The sequence below is a fragment of the Podarcis cretensis genome (assembly GCF_951804945.1).
Source record: "Podarcis cretensis genome assembly, chromosome: 3".
NCBI classification, from domain to species: domain Eukaryota; kingdom Metazoa; phylum Chordata; class Lepidosauria; order Squamata; family Lacertidae; genus Podarcis; species Podarcis cretensis.
The window spans coordinates 24896561-24917474 of record NC_137172.1 but is presented as its reverse complement, the minus strand read 5'-3'; the positions used below and the strand labels follow the sequence as shown (position 1 = coordinate 24917474).

Genomic DNA, 20914 nt, shown 5'->3' with positions numbered 1-20914 from the left:
GGAGGGGGAAGAATCACCAAAGTCCTGGATTTTTACCATATAATACTGTGGAAAACAGCAGGCATATTCATATATTGACTCTGTACCTGCCACCACCTCCCAGTCTGGAGAAGACAGAGAAATCCTTTGCTTGGTAACTGCAGTAACTTAGCTGTTAATTTCAAACAATGGCTGTGATTGTAAAGAGACAATAGCGATGTTTGATTTACTGTAATCAAACATAATTATAAGCCTCATGCGGGCTCAGCCGGTCATAAACAGCTCGTCTCAAACAATTATTCTTCTGATGTTAGCGCCAACTGGCAGGAAAGCTGATTGTAACCGTCAAGGGACTTTGGAAATGTGGTGTATTTCTCTTAGGGTTCTGTTCACCCGGTAGAGGCTCCCTGGGAATGGGGTCTGTCCAACCAGCTCTCTTATTTTCCCCCCACCGTGCAGTGAAGACTTTATTGGAGGGGTGTGTGTGAGTCTTCAGTGTATGTTGATAAAAACGAGCTTCTACTCATCTGTTTCCAGCTTTTAGGGGCTGAACTTGGCAATCCTAGATGCATACATCTGGAATGTTGCTGGCCATGGGAAAAAATGGAAAAAGTCATTTTAACATGTGATAATTTTGGTCTGTATGTGTTTCTTTGGTGTGGTGGTTTTTTGTTTTGCTGAAAGCCTCCTTGGGGTCCATATTAGTACAGGCATCCCCAAACACGGCCCTTTAGCTGTTATGGACTACAGTTCCCGTCATCCCTGACCGCTGGTCCTGTTAGCTAGGGATGATGGGAGTTGTAGTCCCAGAACAGCTGGAGGGCTGAGTTTGGGGATGCCTGTATTAGTAGAATAGCTACTGATTAAATACGATAAATGTTTTTTCTGATTTGCCAGTAAAGTCACACAGATAGGGCCCAGTCCAACCACAGACTAGATATCAAACTATCTCTCCCCTTGTGATGTCATGAATTTGAGAGTTATCAGACCAGTAGATGCTGATTCAAATCTCTGCTCATTCAAGAAGGGTGAGGATAAATCTCCACCCTAATCTTACCTCCTATGGTTACATGAGGACAAAATGAGGTGGGGGGGGGCTGATGCCCTATGTTCTGCTTGGACCTCCTTGGGGGAAAGGCAGGAAACAAAGATGCTAAAAGTAGGTAATAATGGAGTTAAATTTTCTGTGATAACTAACCACTGAAGCATCTGCAGGCCTCTTCTTCTTCTTCTTCTTCTTCTTCTTCTTCTTCTTCTTCTTCTTCTTCTTCTTCTTCGCTGTTTTGCACTGACTCATGATGGCCCCAGAAGAAGATTTCTCACTGGGGGTTGGTTGTCTTCTTGCTGTGGACAAGACATCTCAAGGTGATGCATGTATCCAGCCAGATGGGCGGGGTATAAATAATAAAATTATTATTATTATTATCCTGGTTGGTTCTTGATGGAGGGTGAAGCGAGGTGGTGAGGTCAAAGCAATGCCACCTCCTGTCAATTTGCTGGAGTCCATCACGGTCCAAGGAAGGTTGCTGGAGGGGGTTGGCGGGAGACAGGAGGTGGGTTGACGGAGAAGACAGATGCAGCTTGGCGTGGAAAGATGAATTACACAAAGTGCTTCTTTATTGCGAGAATGCTTCCCCAAAGGCCCAGATGTTATCCTGAGCCTTTAAGAGTGAGGAAAGGATCTGTTAGCAAGAACTCTGCTGCCGTTGGAAGCCCAGAGCTGATACAATTGCAAACCAGCCATAACTATCCGTGTCATTATTAGACGAGTGCCGGAGGTCTCTGCTCTGAAAGGGCTGGACTGCAAATTCTTAGGGGGAAATTGGGGAAGGCGAAGTAGTGCAGTTTTTAAGAGGAAGCAGGTAAAAATGTGCTCGATAATGTTGAATAAAAGGCCCCACCTCCCTTGCTTTCCAAACTGCCCTTTCTCAAAATAAATGCAGCCCAATTTATCAAGTTGCATCTTTCGACACCCTCTATTATTCGTCTCATGTAAATCACTCCCTAAGGGGTCTGTTCCAGTTTGCTGTTTCTTTAATAGGAGCGGGTGACAACCCTCATCTGCTTTTTCTTCAAAATCCTCACCACAAAAGGCCTGTTCTTGGACCCGTTGTGACTAATTTCAGTACCCTTTCGAAACAACTGAGGTTTGCAACAGAAGGCAGTTTTATGTCGGAACAGGCCGATGATGTCAAGGGTGCGTCTAAAGAGCTGGCTGAAGAGTCATTCCATTTCGCCAGCCCGGGAACACGGAGCACTGTAGGAAGTTATGCAAGGAGAGCCAGGGATTCCTAACTCTGAATTCTTCGCACTTTCGCTTTGATCTTGTCTACGCTACACATTTAAAGCAGTAGAATACCGCTATAAAATGACATGGTTTCTTCCCCCAAAGATTTCTGGGCGTTGTAATTTGTTAACTGCATCCTTACCCCACAGATGCCCACTTGACCGCTTCAGTCTGTAGAACTGATGCTGTTACAACTGCTACATCACACTCATTCCACATTTGTAAGAACTGAGTCTTTTAGTGTGGCAACTTTGGAACTCCCTGCCTATTGACATCAGTCAAGCGCCTTCACTGTACTGTTTCTGGCACCTGCAAAAACCATTTTCATTTTGGCAAGATATGTAGAATGCCAGCAGGTGGTTTTTTTTTTTTGTGTGTGTGTATTGTTTATTGTTGGTTTAAATTATGTTTTAAATAGATATTTTCAACTATTTTTTTTACTGATGATTTCATCCTTGTGTTTTATTCTTCTTGTGAACTGCTTTGAAGCTTTTTTTTTTTTAAAAAAACAATTAAGCAGCACATAAATTTTACGAAATTATATAAATTTGAAAAGCTTCTTGGGAAGCAATTCATAAATGAAATAGATTTTTAGTTTATTTTAATATACCTCCTCATGGTATTGCTTGTCATGAAAATAGCATATTTTCCAGGGCACACAAAAAGCAAAGGTGTTGATCTTTTAGAGAAGAACTCAAATAAAAATCCACAGCTTGAGTGATGACTTTTATTAAGACCAACCAAACAGCAGCCACTGCTATCAGGTGACACAGAAAGATGTTGCCCAGCTGTGGATTTGGGGATTTTTTTTTCAGGGGCATCATTTGAAGTTGTGATTATCTTTTTTTGGTGGGGAGTGTGCCTTTGTGTGTATGTATTTGTGGCAAACCTGTGTATGATTCAAGATGCAATTTCCGAAAGCATTGTGTTAAGAACATTTGATGCAGTTATTATTATTTTTTAATGCTTCTTGATTTCCAGAGGATGGAACAGCAGGGAGAAAATCTTGACAAATAGCAACATGTCTTATAGGCTTTTCATCTGCTGCTGTTGACTACAGTTAATGTGATGCTGTTTAACAGCTCTTTGTTAGCTTTCCTTTCTTGTGATCTTTTTTTAAACAACCCAACAACTTATTTTTATTTTAAGCAACCTTTTTAGTTTGATTCCCTCTTGGAAAAGTAGCAGATAATTATCCAAATAAAGTAAGTGATCTGAAAGGCCGAGTCAGGCCAAATGTTCTCATTCTTCCCTAACAACATCCTTGCATCTTTCATAACTTGGCTGCCTCTCAGGGTGAGCCAGCATGGCTCAGTGCTGGAGTATGTGAAGTGGAGTAATAGAAGATTTTTTCAGTGGCATTTGCTAAGCCCTTTATTCAAACATTCGGAAGGGCTGTGGCTCAGTGTTGGAGCATCTGCTTTGCATTCTCTGGCATCTCCAGTCCAGGTAGTGATTGTTGGAAGATTCAGGACAGATAAGAGAGAAGACTTCCTTCACACAGCACATTGTTAGACTATGGAACTCCCACCCACAAGAGCCAGCAACTTGAATGGCTGTTCTCTGCTTCCATGGTCAGAGACAGTAATGCTTCTGAATAACAGTTGCTGGTATTCCACAGGAAGGGAGAGGGCTCTTCTGCTTGAATCCTGCTTGCGAGTTTCCCACAGGCATCTGGTTGGCCACTGTGAGAACAGGATGCTGGCCTAGATGGGCCATTGGCTATTTTTATGTTCTTACGTTGGGGCTGTCACTGGTATTGCAGCCAGGCTAAGCAGGCAGGCGGGCAGTGCCCAGGCACAGACAGCCAAGGTGTCCTTCTGGGGCTCAGGTTGTGAACCAATCCGGAGGAGAACTGGGGCTCAGCATTATGGGGCAGGGCAGATTCATAGTGGTTCCTCCCCTCCCTCTGGAATTTGTCATACTCCCTAGTTCCATTATTATTTTACAAAGTGCCACTGGAATAAATGACGCTTCCATAGTAACGTAAGCAAAAGGCAGGCGTTCACCATTGAAATTTACACTCTGTGTATTTATTTTCATTTAGCAAGATTTTTTTGACCACTTGATCAAAACTGTCTAAGCTGTGTACACAACTGAACTGTCAGGAAACACAGCTAAAATACACACAAAACCATTGATGTAACTGTATATAGTAACGAAAACACATGCAGATAAAATCTGGGAAACATTTAAAATTAGTATAAGTAAACAAATTATTGGGGTGGGGGTATCTCTCTAAGTAGGCCCATTGATGATGATGATGATGATGATGATGATGATGATAAATAATTTATTATTTATACCCCACCTATCTGGCTGGGCTTCCTCAGCCACTCTGGGCGGCTTCCAAAAAAATATTAAAATACCGTAATACATCAAACATTAAAAGCTTCCCTAAACAAGACTGCCTTCAGATGTCTTCTAAAAGTCTGGTAGTAGTTGTTCTTTTTGAGATCTGGTGGGAGGGCGTTCCACAGGGTGGGTGCCACTACCGAGAAGGCCCTCTGCTTGGTTCCCTGTAACTTGGCTTCTAGCAGTGAGGGAACCGCCAGAAGGCCCTCAGTGCTGGACCTCAGCGTCCAGGCAGAACGATGGGGGTGGAGATGCTCCTTCAGATATACTGAATATTGAAATTAGTGAATTTAGCTTAAGTCATGTCTACTCTGAGTATTTATTGTGTTTTTATGAAAGGAGCTCAAGGTGGCATAGATGGCTCTCCCCCTCCTCATTTAATCCCCACAGCAACCATGTGAGGCAGGTGAGGCTGAGAGGCAGGGACTGGCTCTCACAGTGAGCTTCATGGCAGAGTGGGGATTCGAACCCTGAGTCTCCCAGGTCCCAGTCTCGGGGTTTGTTTTGTTTGGGGGAAGAAAGCTGAGGGGTTAAGTCAAAGCATTTTTGGATGTAGCAGGCTTTAAGGTTGGTTTGGAAGAGAGAGAGAAGAGAGGCATAGGGGAATTCCAGGCATTTGGCGCAGCGAGGGAGAGTGGTCAGAGGCGGTAAGTAGAACAGAACACCTCCATGCAGTGCCGGGTTGGATTATAGGAAAAATGCCTTTCTGTGAATTATTCTGGACTTGCATCATCCTTGCTACATAGAAGCTGGCTTTTAACTGTTTCTCTTTTTGGAACATTTTGTCCCTCCCTCCTCCTCCTCCTCTCTGGGCATAGAAAAGCAACACTTTTGCTAAGGCCTTTTCTTGGCATGTGTTCTTTTCAACAAATCCAGCTTTGGAAATCTCACTTAAGCCAGAAAGGGTTTTCTGTTTGTCTATCTCTACCCATTGACGACAGCTTACCAGGGGTCTTTTATTTTGTGTTTCAAACATGTCGGGTTTTGTGTCCTGTCTGACCTTTGGCTTCTGTTTGGGCAGGGGGCGCGTCTGAAAAAGGGTTCATTCTCGTCACCGTAATTTGTTGTTCTCTCCCACCTCCAAAGGAAATCTGAAGGAGCAGAAAAGGCCTGGCTAGTGGTGCAGTGGTAAAATGTGGCAGATACACACTGCTTGGATGTGCCCAAGGAAGAATTAGATGGGTGGGAGAAGCCCTGAATTGGATGCAACAGAAAGAGGTGGAAAGGAGACCTATGGTGGTTAAAGTGAGGTTGAGAGGCCAGAGTTTGAACCCCCACTCAGCCATGAAGCTCACTCAGCCTAACCTACCTCACAGGGTTGTTGTGTGAGGGTAAAATGAGGAGGGGTAAAGAACTGCGTATTCCACCTTGAGCTCATTGAAGGAAAGGGTGGGGGAATATACATGCAATAATAATTAAATTAATAAGGGGGATAGTGAGCGAGCGAGATGCAGGTTTGCAAGCTTCACCCCCTGGAATTTGGCCCTTGGCAGAGTATGCCCAACAAAATGCAGCCCCCTCCAGAACAAAGGTTGACAATCTGGGGTATGGGGTCACTGCAAATGGTGCACAGTTCCAAAGGATTTTGCCTTCTTCACATTGTTGTAACAAGTAGCGTTTGGCATTGAAAACTGCTACTGGTAGGAACCACTGGAATTAATGGCTAATCTTCATGCTGTTATATGTAGGCCTCCATCCCAGAATTGGCATCACTTTTAGTTTGTCTTGGTGGACTCCAGGCAATTCCTCAACACACTTCCCACTGCTGATGTTCTTCTTTTTCCCCACCTGAAAGGCCAGCTGCCTCCTGCTTCTGTTTGACTTTTGCTTCTTTCCAGCTTGCTTGGCCTAACGCTCCCTTCCCAGTTCTCTGCCCCAAAAATTAAGGTGTAAGAAAACTGCCACAAGTACAGATCTGATGCCAAAGTGTCTATTGCTGGTTTCAGTTTCCTCCCCCCCCCCCCCCCCGCTTTTAACATTCCCATTTGTCTGATGCTCCCTTTCCTAAAAGCAGTGTTTTGATGTACAAAGGCACTTATTTCAGACAAGGAGTAATTACTTCATACAACCATACATTTTTTGAAAGGCTTGGTTTCCCCAGACAATGACAGATCTCTGGCATGGGGTTGCAAGAGTCAAAGCTGAACGTTCATTCGCACATTTTAAAGCAGCAGCAAGACTTACCTGGGAATAAGTTCCACTGGAAACATTTGATTCTGAGTAAGATTTCTATAGCAGGGGTGGCTAACCATTTTTTCAGACTGGGTGCCACCTTGAAGCTTGATCTGTCCCCAAAAGGGCTGTGTGTCAATATGTGTGTGGCCAAAGTGTAAAAGTAGGTAGGGCAATAAAAAAGAGGGGGACACAACCAAAAAACCCCTTTGTATAGCATTGCATGGTAAAATTCTCTTGCTGTGACAGAAGGAAAGATTGTGGCAGCTTCTCCCTGGTTCTACTGCCCTCCAGTACTGTGTAATTGCTCAGGATTGTAAATAGGCCAGACTGCATTGAAATATCTAAATTAGGGGTGGCTTATACATGGGCCGATTCTGACTCCTCACTTTCAGTAATTTTTTTAAAATGGCTGCTCCCGTGGGTCCCATGTTGGAATCAATATCCCCCATGCCCTGCACAAGAGAGAGGTATTGCCAGGCTTGGCAAAATCATGAGGTTTATGGGGGGAGGGGACCCCCCCCCACAACAGCTCAGTGGGACCTGAGCATGTTCAGTGGTCCCAGAATGCTTTCTGAATGTTGAGGGGTGCATAGGAAACCAAGGAGGGGGGTGGGTGGGCTGGACTGAACAGGAAGCCCTGCACACTGCAAAATGTTGTTGCGGGTCCCACTTGTTTCATATTATGTTGGCAAACGGTACCAAGGACCTAACTTTTGAAAAGGTAGGATATAACCATTTTTAGAAAATAAATGTTGATCTTTTCATTGAGGAATTTCAAATACGCTTCCGAACAAACCCTTGGACATGCTGTTTGGAAAGAAAAAAATAAGCAAAACACTACTGTTCTAAGGGGAATCCTTTATAAATTATTTGCTGTTGAAGATTTTTTCCTCCTGTATTATAACAGTGCATGAACACAGCACAGGTTTTAGTTCAGTGTTTATTTTCTTTAGTTTATTTTCTAAAAATATATCAATCAATAAATTTTGTGACTTGTCTGTCAAGCTGCATTTGGGGGGTGGGATTCATTGATGTAGTCCAGCCTTCCCCAACCTTTACCTTCCAGACGTTTGGGACTACAACTCCCATCAGTTGCAGACAGCACAGCTGATTGAGAGTTGTAGCCCAAAACATCTGGAGGCTGAAGGCTCTGAGCTAATGTGCTGGGTAGCGCCTAACATGTGGAAAGGTCTCCCCTCTAGATGGAGTCTGTAAGCTGATGGTGCTTATCTTCCGCCTGTAAAAAACCTCCCTGCATCTAAGCACTTAAAATTAAGCCTTCACTCCATCCTCCTTGAGATACTAGCTTTCTGCTTGCGGGGGGTGGGAGCTTTTGGGTAGCAGCAGATTTAAACAAACAACCCCTCTTCCTTCTGACTAAACTGAAGTATACCAAAAGAATCATACTGTCAGGTGAGTGCCTCTTAGTCTCTAATACACATTAGAGGGGGAGTTCAATGCACTGATGATATATATATTTTTTAAAAAGCATTCATACGTTCAAATAATGTACTAATGCCTCCTTTCCCCCACCCGCATTTGCAGCTTCACGGATATTGTTACCAAGACAGCAATGACATCGCAGACACCCTGACTGCCATCACAGAACTGGGCTCACCCCTGGAGATGATCCAGCTTTTACAAATTTCCTGGGAGGACAGGTTTCGCGTAAGTAAAGTTTCAAAGCTGCAATTTGAAGAGGCATTAACCATTGGTGGAGGTTTCAGAATATGTGTGCAGAATGGAGCAGGGTCCCCAGGACCAGTGCAAGACAGCTGGCAGCTGAATCTTACTTTGCCCCCTGTGGTAGGATAACATCACTGCACCTGAGGCAGCATGATAGTTTTGGGTGGCTGGGACAGACCATGAAGCATACAGAGCTGTGTCTTCCAACAGAGGGAAACTGGCCTTAGGAGGCCACTTGCCCCCTTCCCCCTTGCATTGGCCGCCTGAGGCAGTTGTCTCACTTTGACCAACGGTAGGGCCAGCTCTGAGGATCACACCTGCTGTCTCAAAACCATCTCAAAAGCAGCTGGTTGGGTGAAGTGGCAGCACTAACTCTGCTGGGCCCTCTCCTATATCGGTGGTCTGTGGTGGGCTTATGTGACAAAGGCAAGCGGCAGCACTGTGATCAGCATGAAGCAACTTTGAACTGCCGCAGTGGTGTGTTCCAGATGTTGAGGACTCCAGTTCCCATGTTTCCTGACCGTTGACCATGCTGTCTCTGGTGCACTGTAGTTGAAAACATCTGAAGGGTACTCTTTTGGCTTCCCCTGCCCTTGGGTGATGCTGTGTTGCGGGCAATTTTAGTGGCAGCTCCTAGCCACCTGATGTAGAGGGTCGAGGGCAAATGTCAGCTCAGCAAGGGGGCCACATGAAGCCCCACTAGCTGCCTGAGGATGCTGTCTCCTGATGATGCTTCTGGTTGCCTCCAAAGCTCAAACCCAGGGTTTCCCAAACTTGGGTCTCCTGCTGCTTTAGGACTACAACTCCCATCATCCTTAGCTAGCAGGTCAGGGATGGTGGGCACTGTAATCCAAATACAGCTGGTGACTCAAGTTTGGGAAACCTTGCTCTAGCCCTACAGATGCTGCTGGGGTCCCCAGCCCCTCATCAGCCCCAGCTACGATGACCAGTGGTCATCAGCCCCAGCTACGATGACCAGTGGTCAGGGATGATGGGAGCTGTAGTCCAACGATATACGGAGCACGACTGGCTCTTCACTCCTCCAGTAAGCCAAGCCAGAGATGGGATTTGCAATGGGTCTTGCAGTGGTGTGTTGACTTTCCAAAGATTAATGTGTGCACCTATGTGATAAGCCTACATTTCCCTCTGGGACATCTAAGGGGACAAACTTTTGTGCTGAAGACCAGGGGAATTGATGGAGTGTGCACTTGGCTCTTGTAACCACCCAATCTGTTTCTAATGATGAAAGGGCTGTTGTCTTTTTTATTTTTTTCATGCTCTGCAACAATAAGCAGATCCTTCTAGGACGGCCTTGTTAGGGAAGCCAGGCGTGACAACGTGGCTCTTGTTGTTTCAGATCTGCTTCAGCTTAGTTCAGCTTCTGCATTATCTGGCCCACTCTCCCCTTGGCTCCGTGACTCTCTTGGATTTCCGACCCCGGCAGTTTGTGATTGTGGACGGAGAGCTCAAGGTGACGGATCTGGATGACGCCAGCATCGAGGAGGCCTCCTGCACGAGCAGCAGGGACTGTTTCATGGAGTTCCCGGCAAGAAACTTCAGCCTGCCTTGTTCTCCTGAGGGCAAATGCCAAAGTATGAATGAGAAGAGGAATCTTTACAATGCCTACAGGTATTGAAGCAGCTGGAAATGAAGGGCTATGGGCTGTCAGGAGTGGGAAACCTTTGGTTTCCCCCTGTTAAGGTTCACATTTCCTTGGGAGTGTTGGGATCCACCTCCAGAGCCCTTCCGAATGTTAGAGATGGCTTTATTTCAGGAGTGGGGAACCCTACCATAGGCTACATTCCCTGTGTGGCCCTCCAGTTGTTTCTGAACAACAACTCCCATCATCCCTGCCCATTGACTGTGTTTGTTAGGGTTGATGGGGAGCTATAGCTGAGCAACACCTGGAGGACCAAGGTTCCCCACTCTTGCCTTAGGGCCTGCATGCTGACAGTGAGCAACACCAGATCCCAAAGTGGGCAGGAAGGCCTAGTGCATCCCCTCTTTTTCTGTGCTATCTCATCTCTCACCCTCTGTGCCACCTTCCACCATCCTGTCCATTCCAGCTTCATCCGTCTCCAGGGTAATGTTGCACCCTGGGCTCACTATCTGACTCACTATGGAGCAATCATATTCCCTTCTCGGTCTCCCCACTTTCTCACCTACTTTCTTACACACATAGGCACCAATTCTATGGGGTTGACGACAGCTCAACCATCCAAAGTATGCAGACTGAGCCCCCCCCCCCCGAATCTTGAGGGCCTGGTCACAGAAATGATGGTGGGCCTTGTGGCCTTCTCCCGACACACGTGATGTCACATGCACAGGTGACAAGCTCTGCCTCATTTCACATGAAACTCTGTGCCTCTGCTCACACAGAATACAAACGAGAAAGAGACCCTGAAAAAAGAGGGGTCTGGAGAGCCCCACAGTGTCTGGTGGGCTGCATGAAATTAGGACAGGGGGTGTAACTTCCTCACAACTTATTTTCTTCTTGATTATCCAGAAGGACCACATTTGGAAGGGATGTCTTTAAAGACGCGCAGCAAACACAGTCTGGCTCTGAAGGCCAAATAAATGCTAAATTTAAAGTGTTACATTACTCACACTTTCTCCAAAAACACGCTCAAGATGTTTGTTTTGAAGAAAAATCAGCTGCAGGGCCCTGATCTGCAACATACTCCCAACTTGAAGTAGGAAACAGCAACAGAGTCTTGCTGAAAAAAATCCCCCCATAGCTTTTTGCTTCTGAAGGTGAAGTTTGCCACAAAGAGTACATTTTGCAGGGGAGGGGAGTAGCAACTGGGTGATTTTCAGCAGTGAGCAATTGGGTCCATGTTCTAGACATGAGCCCTGCAGCTGATTTTTCTTGAAAATATTTTTTTAAAAAGCATTTTATTTTAAAGTGTGAGCAGTGCAAAATGTAGTTTGGCCTTGACTCTCTATGGTTCATTTGGTGATCAGGATTCTATGTTTACTCCCCATGTGTCTTCATGTTCTCAAGGCATGGTTTGAAGGCATGCGATGTAGCAATCTACTGAAGCTAAGCATGTCTAGGTCTGGTCAGTCCCTTCAGTGGCAGTCTGCCTGGGGACCCTATAAAATAAAGCAACTTTATAGTGTGGCTCATACAAAACCACTCATCAGAGCCGAGAAGGACTTTTAACTTGAACTCAGCTCCGTATTCTATTTGCAAACCAACAAATCTTATATTAATTCTTTCCTATGACTTCATTTAACACACATGCAGCAAGTGTTTTTATTTTCTCCCCCAGGTGTGAGCGACTTTTTTATATAACTGACAGCAGGATCTATGCATGCAGAGAAAATGTTATTTCTTACTTTTTAGGACAGGCGTAGGGACAGGGCAGCATCCATTGAAATGTCCTATTTATGTTACCAATCTGCCCATGACACAATAATTTACGTCTCATGGGTCTGTTTATACTGTCCATCTTGTTAAAAGTCACTCTGAAAAAGAGACTTGATAGACTGCAATGGTAGTATGGGATTGGCAGAAGAAATTCAAATTTCATATCCCTTGATAAATCATGCCATTGTGGTTTAAAAAATTTAGTTTTCCGGTAAGTTTTGCCATTTCTGTATATTCCAAAGGTTTTTGATCCATTCTTCTTTTGGAGTCTAGTTGATTCTGCTTAACATTACCTGCACCCCATCTTGAGACTATTATAAGCTCCAGACTTTCAGCTTACAAATATTGCTCAACTTCTCCCATTCAACCCACAAGTTTGATTAACATCAAGCCTCCAGAAAAATTCTAGACAACTCAAAAAAGTTTAATTGCTACTTAGTGACATTTTGATTGGTCCAAATAAGGTTATTGCCTGACTTTGGAGCCTTTGTGTAGCAAATTATGCAGAGCCACTAATGAAAATAGGCTCATTTAAAAAAGAGAGAAGGGGAAAAAAAAACCTATTATGAGGCATTGTAACTCAAATTCCAACAATGTGAATTAGAGTTATAAACCAAATTCTGTCGACTGAATTCTGCGTCTTACATAAATTGTGTCACATGTGCCATACTTTTGCCGGGAAGCACTGAAAAATATTAGTGGTTTGATGTCAATCTGGCTGGTTGCTTTTTGGGATTGGACATGTGAAAGACGTTTTGAACTTACAGTCCGTAAATAAATAAAAAGCCTTGTCCAAGCAGAGGCAGACAGCTTTACAAATAGATCAACTTCATGGTGTGCGTGTGTGTGTTTTTACTTCAAATCTCTACATTAATAAAGTATTTACAGGTAGTTAGTTACAAGGTGGCCTTGTCCAAAGCAGCTCTGTCTATGCTTCACCCAGCAGCTGTGTGAATATAGCCGCAGCTCTATATTTAATTATAGAATATGATTCTATTTCCTGCATGGCTCAGAGACTTGTAAATTACTGGAATTTTATTATTCATTTATGATGTCCTGCGGTTACTAAACTCGCAAAACTAACAACTTTCACTTCTTTGTAGGTTTTTCTTTACTTATCTTCTGCCGCACAGTGCCCCTTCATCCCTGAGGCCGTTGCTCGATGCGATTGTCAATGCTACAGGTAAGAAACGTGTCATGATCTCCACTGGATTAAACTGAAAGCTTCCCTTCTCTCTAGCATCCTGCATCCCACTGTGGCCAATCCGACGCTCTTCCTCCGTCAGAACATTAGAATTCATGCGCATCCTATGAAGCTGAGCACTAGAAGATCTAGGACAGAGAAGAAACAGAGAAGATGAATCTTGCTCCTACAGGAAGCACAGTGATGGCCGCCAACCTGGATGACTTTAAAAGAGGATTAGACGCCTTTGTGGAGGATAAGGCTATCATGGGCGGCTATGAGCCATGATTGCTGTGCTTTCCTTGGTCGGAGGCATTAATGCTTCTGAATACCAGTTGCTGGAAATGACAGAAGGGGGAGAGCACTGTGGCGCTCAGATCCTGCTTTGTGGGCCTGGGCATCTGCTTGGCCACTGGCCTGATCCATCAGGGCTGGTCCTGTGTTCAAGAAGTACGGATGCAGGATTTGAAGGCAATACAGTGGTACCTCAGGTTACAAACACCTTGGGTTACAAACACTTCGGGTAACAGACTCCGCTAACCTAGAAGTAGTACCTCGGGCTAAGAACTTTACCTCAGGATGAGAACAGAAATCGTGCGGCGGTGACGGGGAGTGGCCCCATTAGCTAAAGTGGTACCTCCGGTTAAGAATGGTTTCAGGTTAAGAACGGACCTCCGGAACGAATTAAGTTCGTAACCAGAGGTACCACTGTACAGTGGACGCTCGGGTTGTGAACGTGATCCGTGTGGGATGCACATTTGCAACCCGCAGCATTCGCAACCCGCAGCGGCACATCTGTGCACGCGCGGATTGCAATTCAGCGCTTCTGCGCATGCGCGACAGCCGAAACCCGGAAGTAACCCGTTCCGGTACTTCCGGGTTTTGGCAGGTGCATAACCCGAAAAAACACAACCTGAAGCGGCTATAACCCAAGGTATGACTGTAGATAGGTCTATCATCCCCCAGCAACTGGAATGCAGTGGGGGGAACGTTAAGAACATAGGAAGAGTCTGCTAGGGCCCCCCATTTGCTGCTCTTTGGAAAAAGACAGAAGTGTCATTAATAATAGTTTCATTTGTTCTCCCTTGCTGTCCCATCTATTGCCCCAACTTCTGTCATTTTGCCCCCTATTAGCCTCCACGATGAAGCTACACCTCGCCTGTCTAAAGCTTCCCTAGCTGTTGCTGTACACCAGGTTTCTTTCTGTCTCTAAGCTGTTTCCCTTCTTATAGGAGAACTTCAGTGGGGAATAGACGAAACGGCTGCTCAGCTTGAAAGAGTTTTGCATTTATACAAGAGTGGCATGTATCTCCAGAATTCTACACGAACACCTCGGTCAGGTAAAGTATCACTCCCTGTGGGGCAGCAAATTAGTCTTGATTAAGGATGGCTGCATGCTGCCTTTCTGGGTAGGGGCCTGATTGTTTTGTTGCGGTCCCACATGGGTCTTGATGGAGGGTGAGAATTCAAAGCAGTGCCACCTTTTGAGCTTCTTCTTCTTTGGCCATCACTTGTCGCCGAGTAAGATTGTCTTCTATGAACACAGTCTTAACAGTGAGTTCGTAAGTGACTGTGGAGACCAGTTCTGGATCCACACGTCCTTTCACAGTGGGGACATAGGTTTCTGGGCAGGAGTTGATCATGGTGAGGGTTTGCCAAACATGCCTTCCGCCTCACTTGTTTCTCCCTTTCGTCCTGAGTATGAGTGTCTTCAAAGTCCATGACACCTTTGATAAAGGCTGTTCTCCAACTGGAGCGCTCACAGGCCAGTGTTTCCCAGTTGTCTGTGTTTATACCACATTTTTTTAGATTTGCCTTGAGACAGTCTTTAAACGCTTTCCATTTTTAAGTTCGGAATAGAGTAGTTGCTCTGGAAGACAATAATCAGGCATCCAAACAACATGACCATTCCAACGAAGTTGATGTTGGAAGAATCATTGCTTCAACACTGGTGATCTTTGCTTCTTCCAGTACACCTTCTGGTAGCTCACTGACAGCTCAGGGGTGGGGTTGGTAAAGGTGTCATTGGATTTGGGGTCTCAGACTCCTAATGGTGATCGAGCATCAAGCTGTCTGTGTCTTTTTATCCCGGCTTGAGGTCTCTTGGTTGTATGGTGCTATCATATGGGTAGCAGAACTATAGAAGTATAGCAGTAGCATCCCAGGTAGTCAGATGACCTCCCAACCACCCTATGGGTAGGCTTTGTGTATGGCTAAGGACCAGAGGGATGAACAAAGTAGAAATTTCAGTGAGGGGACTGTTGTGGGAGTAGTTCCAATCCTGGTTGTTGGGTTGAAACCACCCCAATTGCATTTCAGCTACACAATCCACCCTTTGTTGGGAGAGTGCCAGGATGCTGGGAATTATTCTGGAGTGTCTGCTGAATCCAGTTTTAACAGCATCATTAGAATAGTACAGGGTTCTGTAGAACACCCTAACAGAAACTGTGCATTGACCTGCTAAGCTACACTGACAGTCAGCTGGAGTAACATCTAGTCAGACTTAGGTTTTATTCCTTGGGAACTCATGTAACAGCAACTTATTAGCATCCAATTACATCTGCTTTGGCATTGGCTGAGATCCATTTTGTTTAGAAACCATTACGATAGTTCTCCCTAAACCGCCAGAAGAGGCTGGGCTTTAAATCACAATAGTTTTTAATTATCTGCACATTTCATCCCTGGCCCAGAATCCTACCTGTTATCAAGCAGGCTATCCCATCTATTTCAGTGGCAGCAGCAAATCTGCCTTTCCTGTTCAACGCTCGAATGCCCTCTGCTGCTGCTGGACTGAAGGTTCTTCATCAATGTATAGGTAAAAATGTTTAGAATAGCCTCGCGATTGAGCCTGAACTGTTTCCCAAAGCCTTTTCCCATGCCCAGTTAGTAAGGGAAAGTGTCAGTGGAAAAGCAACTTCATGAAAGTTCTTGTCAATCTGAGCTTTCCCATAAATAAATGTTAACAAGATAAATCTTGGTCATGTTACAGAAGGACTTGGGTCTTAAGCTTTCACTGTGCTTTGGTTGTAAAACTTTTTATAGTGCCGTAAATTATATTCTACTTTGGACTTCGCTTTAGTGACACAGAAACAAAGCGTGTGTGTGTGTGTGTGTGTGTGTGTGTGTGTGTTGCGGGGGGGGGCAGACTTTAATAGTCATGTGTGTTTTCCCTAATCGTAAATCATCCCATTATGAAAGTTTGTTATCTGGATGCTGGGCTATTTAAAATGATGCTGAATTCAAGAATACTTCTACAGGTGTTTTTTAAATACAGGTTGCAATAAACCCTGAAACAAACAAAACAAAAAAGACTGTAAACAGGGAGGGCTAGTGGATCAAAATATAAACTACCTGCCTTTGAATATATTTATAGGTGGCACAACAACTAGAAACAAATATTCCAAATTTTAGAAACAAGGGTCCCAGTTCTTTAATTTGCTTATTCCCATATTTACTCTTGACAGTATCAACAGGAGTAAAATGGCTTCTGAGTAGCTTTTATGTATATTTATTTAGAAAATGGCTATGCCAATACTGCTTCCATTTGGAAAATTCATCTCCCTGATATTAATGGGCAGTATTTGAAGATGTGCTTCCAAGCATGGGGGAAACTTTTCTGTTTGTTGCTGATGTTGCATCCTGGTCCTGCTTGCAGGATTCTCATAGCCAACTGGGTGGTCACTGTGAGAACAGGATGAGGGACTATCCAGCAGGCTCATGTTCTTTGGATCTCATAGAGCAGTGGTTTTCAACCTTTTTGAGTCCACGGCTCCCTTGATCAACTGCATTCTTTCTTCGGCACCCCTGTGGGGCTCAGGAGCCTAGTTATGTCACCCCTTTCTTGCAGAGCTGGCAGCCCCTCGCCCCTTTTTGAACACCCTCCCTTGCAGAGTGTTCTCTCAGCCTCCTCTTCTCTTCTTTCTCCTTGGGAGTCCTCTGGTCAGCTGCTGTTGCCATCCCTGATCTCTGAGCTGGGTCCCCCAAGAGAGGTGCCTTCCTTATAGCCAGGGCTGCTGCAATAAATAGCTGCGCAAGCCTTTTGCGGGCAGAAGCACAAGAGGACATCAGAGGACAAAGGGAAGGGAAAAAGCACAGAGGCCAGTGTTTCCAGCAGCACCCTGACCAGCATTCAAGGCACCCCAGGGTGCCACAGGACACTGGTTGAAAATGACTCTCATAGTGGCATCCTGTAACGGAAAAGGAGGAGAGAGGTTTTTGTCGATTACCTCTTCCCTCTGTAACGCTCTCACTGCTGCAGATGCTGTTTTTAAAGTCTTTTCACTCTTTACTCCAGAGCAGCGGTTCTCAACCTGTGGGTCCCCAGATGTTGTTGGACTACAACTCCCACCATCCCTGAGCTCTGGCCTTGCTAGCTAGTGATGATGGGAGTTGTAGTCCAACAACATCTGGGAACCCACAGGTTGAGAACCGCTGCTCCAGAGGAAGCTAGTAGCTGTAAATAGGATGGCCATATGTCCTGGTTCACAGAAAGAAGGCAGTCCTCTGTTTTGAGGCAGCCACTGTTTGAAAGGCTGTTTGGTGCAAGTCTACCTTGAAGATGGAAATCGTAAGAAAGGAGAGCTGGGAGGACCTTGAAGTTGCCCATCCACGCCTCGCCAGCAAACTGGGCAGGCCACCTGGTCACAATCCTTTCCAGTATGCTGAGATGCATTGTATTTCTAGATACATGATTTATGAATTTTTATTTAGGCCTATCGGTTAGCATATGTAACTTTTATGCAAATCCTTGCCCTCCATTTTGGCACCGCCTCAGCGGCTCCCCTAGCTATAATGATGTGCCATTTTGGAAATAAGTTCTAATCACTTCCACTTCTCTCTTTGGACCCTGCCTTTGGTATTTAATTTGCCATTACAACAGATGGGTGGCGGCAGGGAGAGTAAAGCGATTTCTTTGTCAAGGCTCCCCGTTGCTGCAGCTGTGTCCCTGGACCAGGGCATATTGGCAGGTGATAAATAGAAAAGGAGACTTGGCAGCTTTCCAACTGGTAGCTACAGTTGGTAGTAAAACACACATACACGCACACATACACACCCAATTGGGCTGCTGCGGCTGAAATAAATGGCCATTAGGACTGATTAAATTCAGGTGGAGGGTGACTCGAGCAGGCTAAAAGGACGAAACCGCAACCTGTTTTCCCTAACTTATATTAAATTGCCGTCCCAGAGCGTATGCTTGCGACCGAGTCTGGGGAGAGGCTGGAATGCCTGTCTGAGCGCAGAGAGCCAAGGTGGCTTTTGGTTTACCAGTAAGAAGGGAGAGAGACTGTTGCACCGTGATGTGGTGCAGCAGGGTTTGCAAAAGGCACTAAGTCCAGTCCCCAGCAATACCAGTTAAAAGCAGATGATGAGAAAGGTGTCTCTGCCTCCAGGTGTGTGGGGGGGGGGAACTGTTTTTTCTACTGGGGGGGCCTCAGTCTCTTGAGACTAATCTGTTGGAGGCCACATGACAGTGGAGGATGTGATGGAACCAATGGTGGAAGAAGAAAAATATAACAGCAGCAGCAGCAGCAACAACAACAACAACAATTTTTTATTTGTACCCTGCCCATCTGGCTGGGTTTCCCCAGCCACTCTGGGCGGCTTCCAACAAAGATTAAAAATACATTAAAATGTCAGACATTAAAAACTTCCCTGAACAGGACTGCCTTCAGATGTCTTCTAAATGTCAGGTAGTTCCACAGGGCAGGTGCCACTACCGAGAAGGCCCTCTGCCTGGTTCCCTGTAGCTTTGCTTCTCGCAATGAGGGAACCACCAGAAGGCCCTCGGCGCTGGACCTCAGCGTCCGGGCAGAAAGGTGGGGGTGGAGATGTACCTTCAGGTATCTCACTGCTGCTATCCCCACCCCCACCAATAAGTTCAAAACTCTTAATTTGTCATGAGAACTAGCTCACACCCTCCAACATTTCTCCGATGGAAATAGGGAGTCCTATTTAACAACACAATAATTTTTTTATTATTTATACATCTGACTGGGTTGCCCCAGCCACTCTGGGTGGCCTATTTAAAAACATAATAAAACATGAAACATTGAAAAAAACTTCCCTATACAGGGCTGTCTTCAAATGTCTTCTAAAGGTTGTATAGTTACTTGTCTCCTTGTCTCGGGGGTCCCATACCCTCCAAAATTTCTCTGATGAAAATAGGGACACCCTAAGGAAAAGCGGGACATTCCGGGATCAAATCAAAATCCAGGGCAACTTCTGTAAATCCAGGACTGACCCTGGAAAATAGGAACACTTGGAGGGTCTGCTAGCTAGGAAAATGGAAACTGTTGAGAAATTGGAGGGCAGATTTTGGCACTGCGGGAGTACCCTCACTTCATTGACTGTCTTGTAAACTTTACAATAATAGTTTTAAGCAGAAATAAGAGTTTGGGATTAGGATGATGAGTACATTGTAATCTCAATAATGTGACATTACAGTGGTAGCTTTAACCCATGCCATGCCAAACACACACTCTCTCTCTCTCTCTGTGTGTAGCTGAATGTGTGAATTTATTGCCACTGTTATAGTATTAGGCAGGTTATTTATAGGTTTTTAACGCCATTAGTCTGGAAATTGAGCAGAACTTTGACCTTTTTATGATGTGAGTTGCTACAAGGAGCCTTCAAATTCCATGGACACCATTTAAGCAGGTTTCAAGTTTTGGTGAGACAAAACAATCCTGGCTTGAACCAAACCTTTCTAAGTGGGGTGATTGTGGTGGAATTCCTAAATTTAGTTCTGAGTACATTGAACAGAAATAAGGCCTGTGTCACCAAATGGCATCCTATTACCAGGAGTTTTTTTTTTTTTGGGGGGGGGGGTGAAATAATAGTAGTAGTAGAAGAAGAAAATATGGTTTAGGTTTATTAAATTTATGTATTGCTTCCCACTAATAAAGTCCTGAAGCAATTTAGAACCAAGTAAAAATATAATGTTGAAATCACTAAACATATTTAAAACAGATTTAACAATGCAATACCAAATCATTGGTCTTGCCCAAAGGCCTGTGAAAAGAAAATAATTTTTTACTGGTGCCAGAATGCTGACAAGGGTGAAGCCAGGTGGGTCTCCTTGGAGGAGAGCAAACCAGGGGTCAGCAAACTTTTTCAGCAGGGGACCGTCCACTGTTCCTCAGACCTTGTGGGGGGCTGGACTATATCTTGAAAAAGAAAAAAAGAATGAATTCCTATGCCCCACAAATAACCCAGAGATGCATTTTAAATAAAAGGACACATTCTACTCATGTAAAAACACGCTGATTCCCAGACCGTATGTGGGAAAATAGGGACACTTGGAAGGTCTGTAACTCCTGTAGTAGAGTTTATACACACCCCCTCCCCAAATGCCCACTCACATTGCTGGATTTAGATGAAACCACAGACAGGAAGACCACATATTCCACCACCCAGAGTCCATGTGCCATGGCACCTGTCGCTATGGCAACAGCCAGGTTGGAGCAGGAAGTGTGGATTGTGAAGAGCGGCCCAATTTAGTCCTTTGGTGGTCCAGTCTGAACCTACTTATCTCCTTTAATTGCATGTACAATCCCCCCACAAAGGATCCCCGTTCAATTTTTCTGTATACTTTAAATACCCATGCGACTATAGTATAGTCCTCCAAGGCCTGAGAGGCACACTTGCCATAGGTTTCTAGTGATATTTATGAGTTCGTCATAAAGCTCTTGTTTCAAATGGGCCTAATTCTTAAGAAGCCATTACAGCCAGCATCTCTTTCTCTTTGTCTAATAGTTTGCATCCATCTGTGCTGTGCGTCAAGGCTTCTAGCACGTGCTGACGGGTTTATGGATCCCCTGGGCCTTGTCTTCCAGCCTGCATAGTGCGTTTTGGGTGTGTGTGTGTGTGCGTGTTT

The 20914-nt window shown here is 45.0% G+C and overlaps 1 protein-coding gene across 1 annotated transcript in view; it reads left to right on the top strand.

Annotated features, from left to right (window-relative positions):
* Positions 1-20914, top strand: part of PKDCC (protein kinase domain containing, cytoplasmic) — a 41584-nt gene that overhangs the window by 10363 nt on the left and 10307 nt on the right. Inside the window, exons 2-5 of the mRNA XM_079968768.1 lie at positions 8342-8464; positions 9840-10111; positions 12959-13038; positions 14271-14378. Of these exons, the coding sequence (XP_079824894.1) occupies positions 8342-8464; positions 9840-10111; positions 12959-13038; positions 14271-14378 (583 nt within the window). The remainder of the gene's footprint in view (positions 1-8341; positions 8465-9839; positions 10112-12958; positions 13039-14270; positions 14379-20914) is intronic.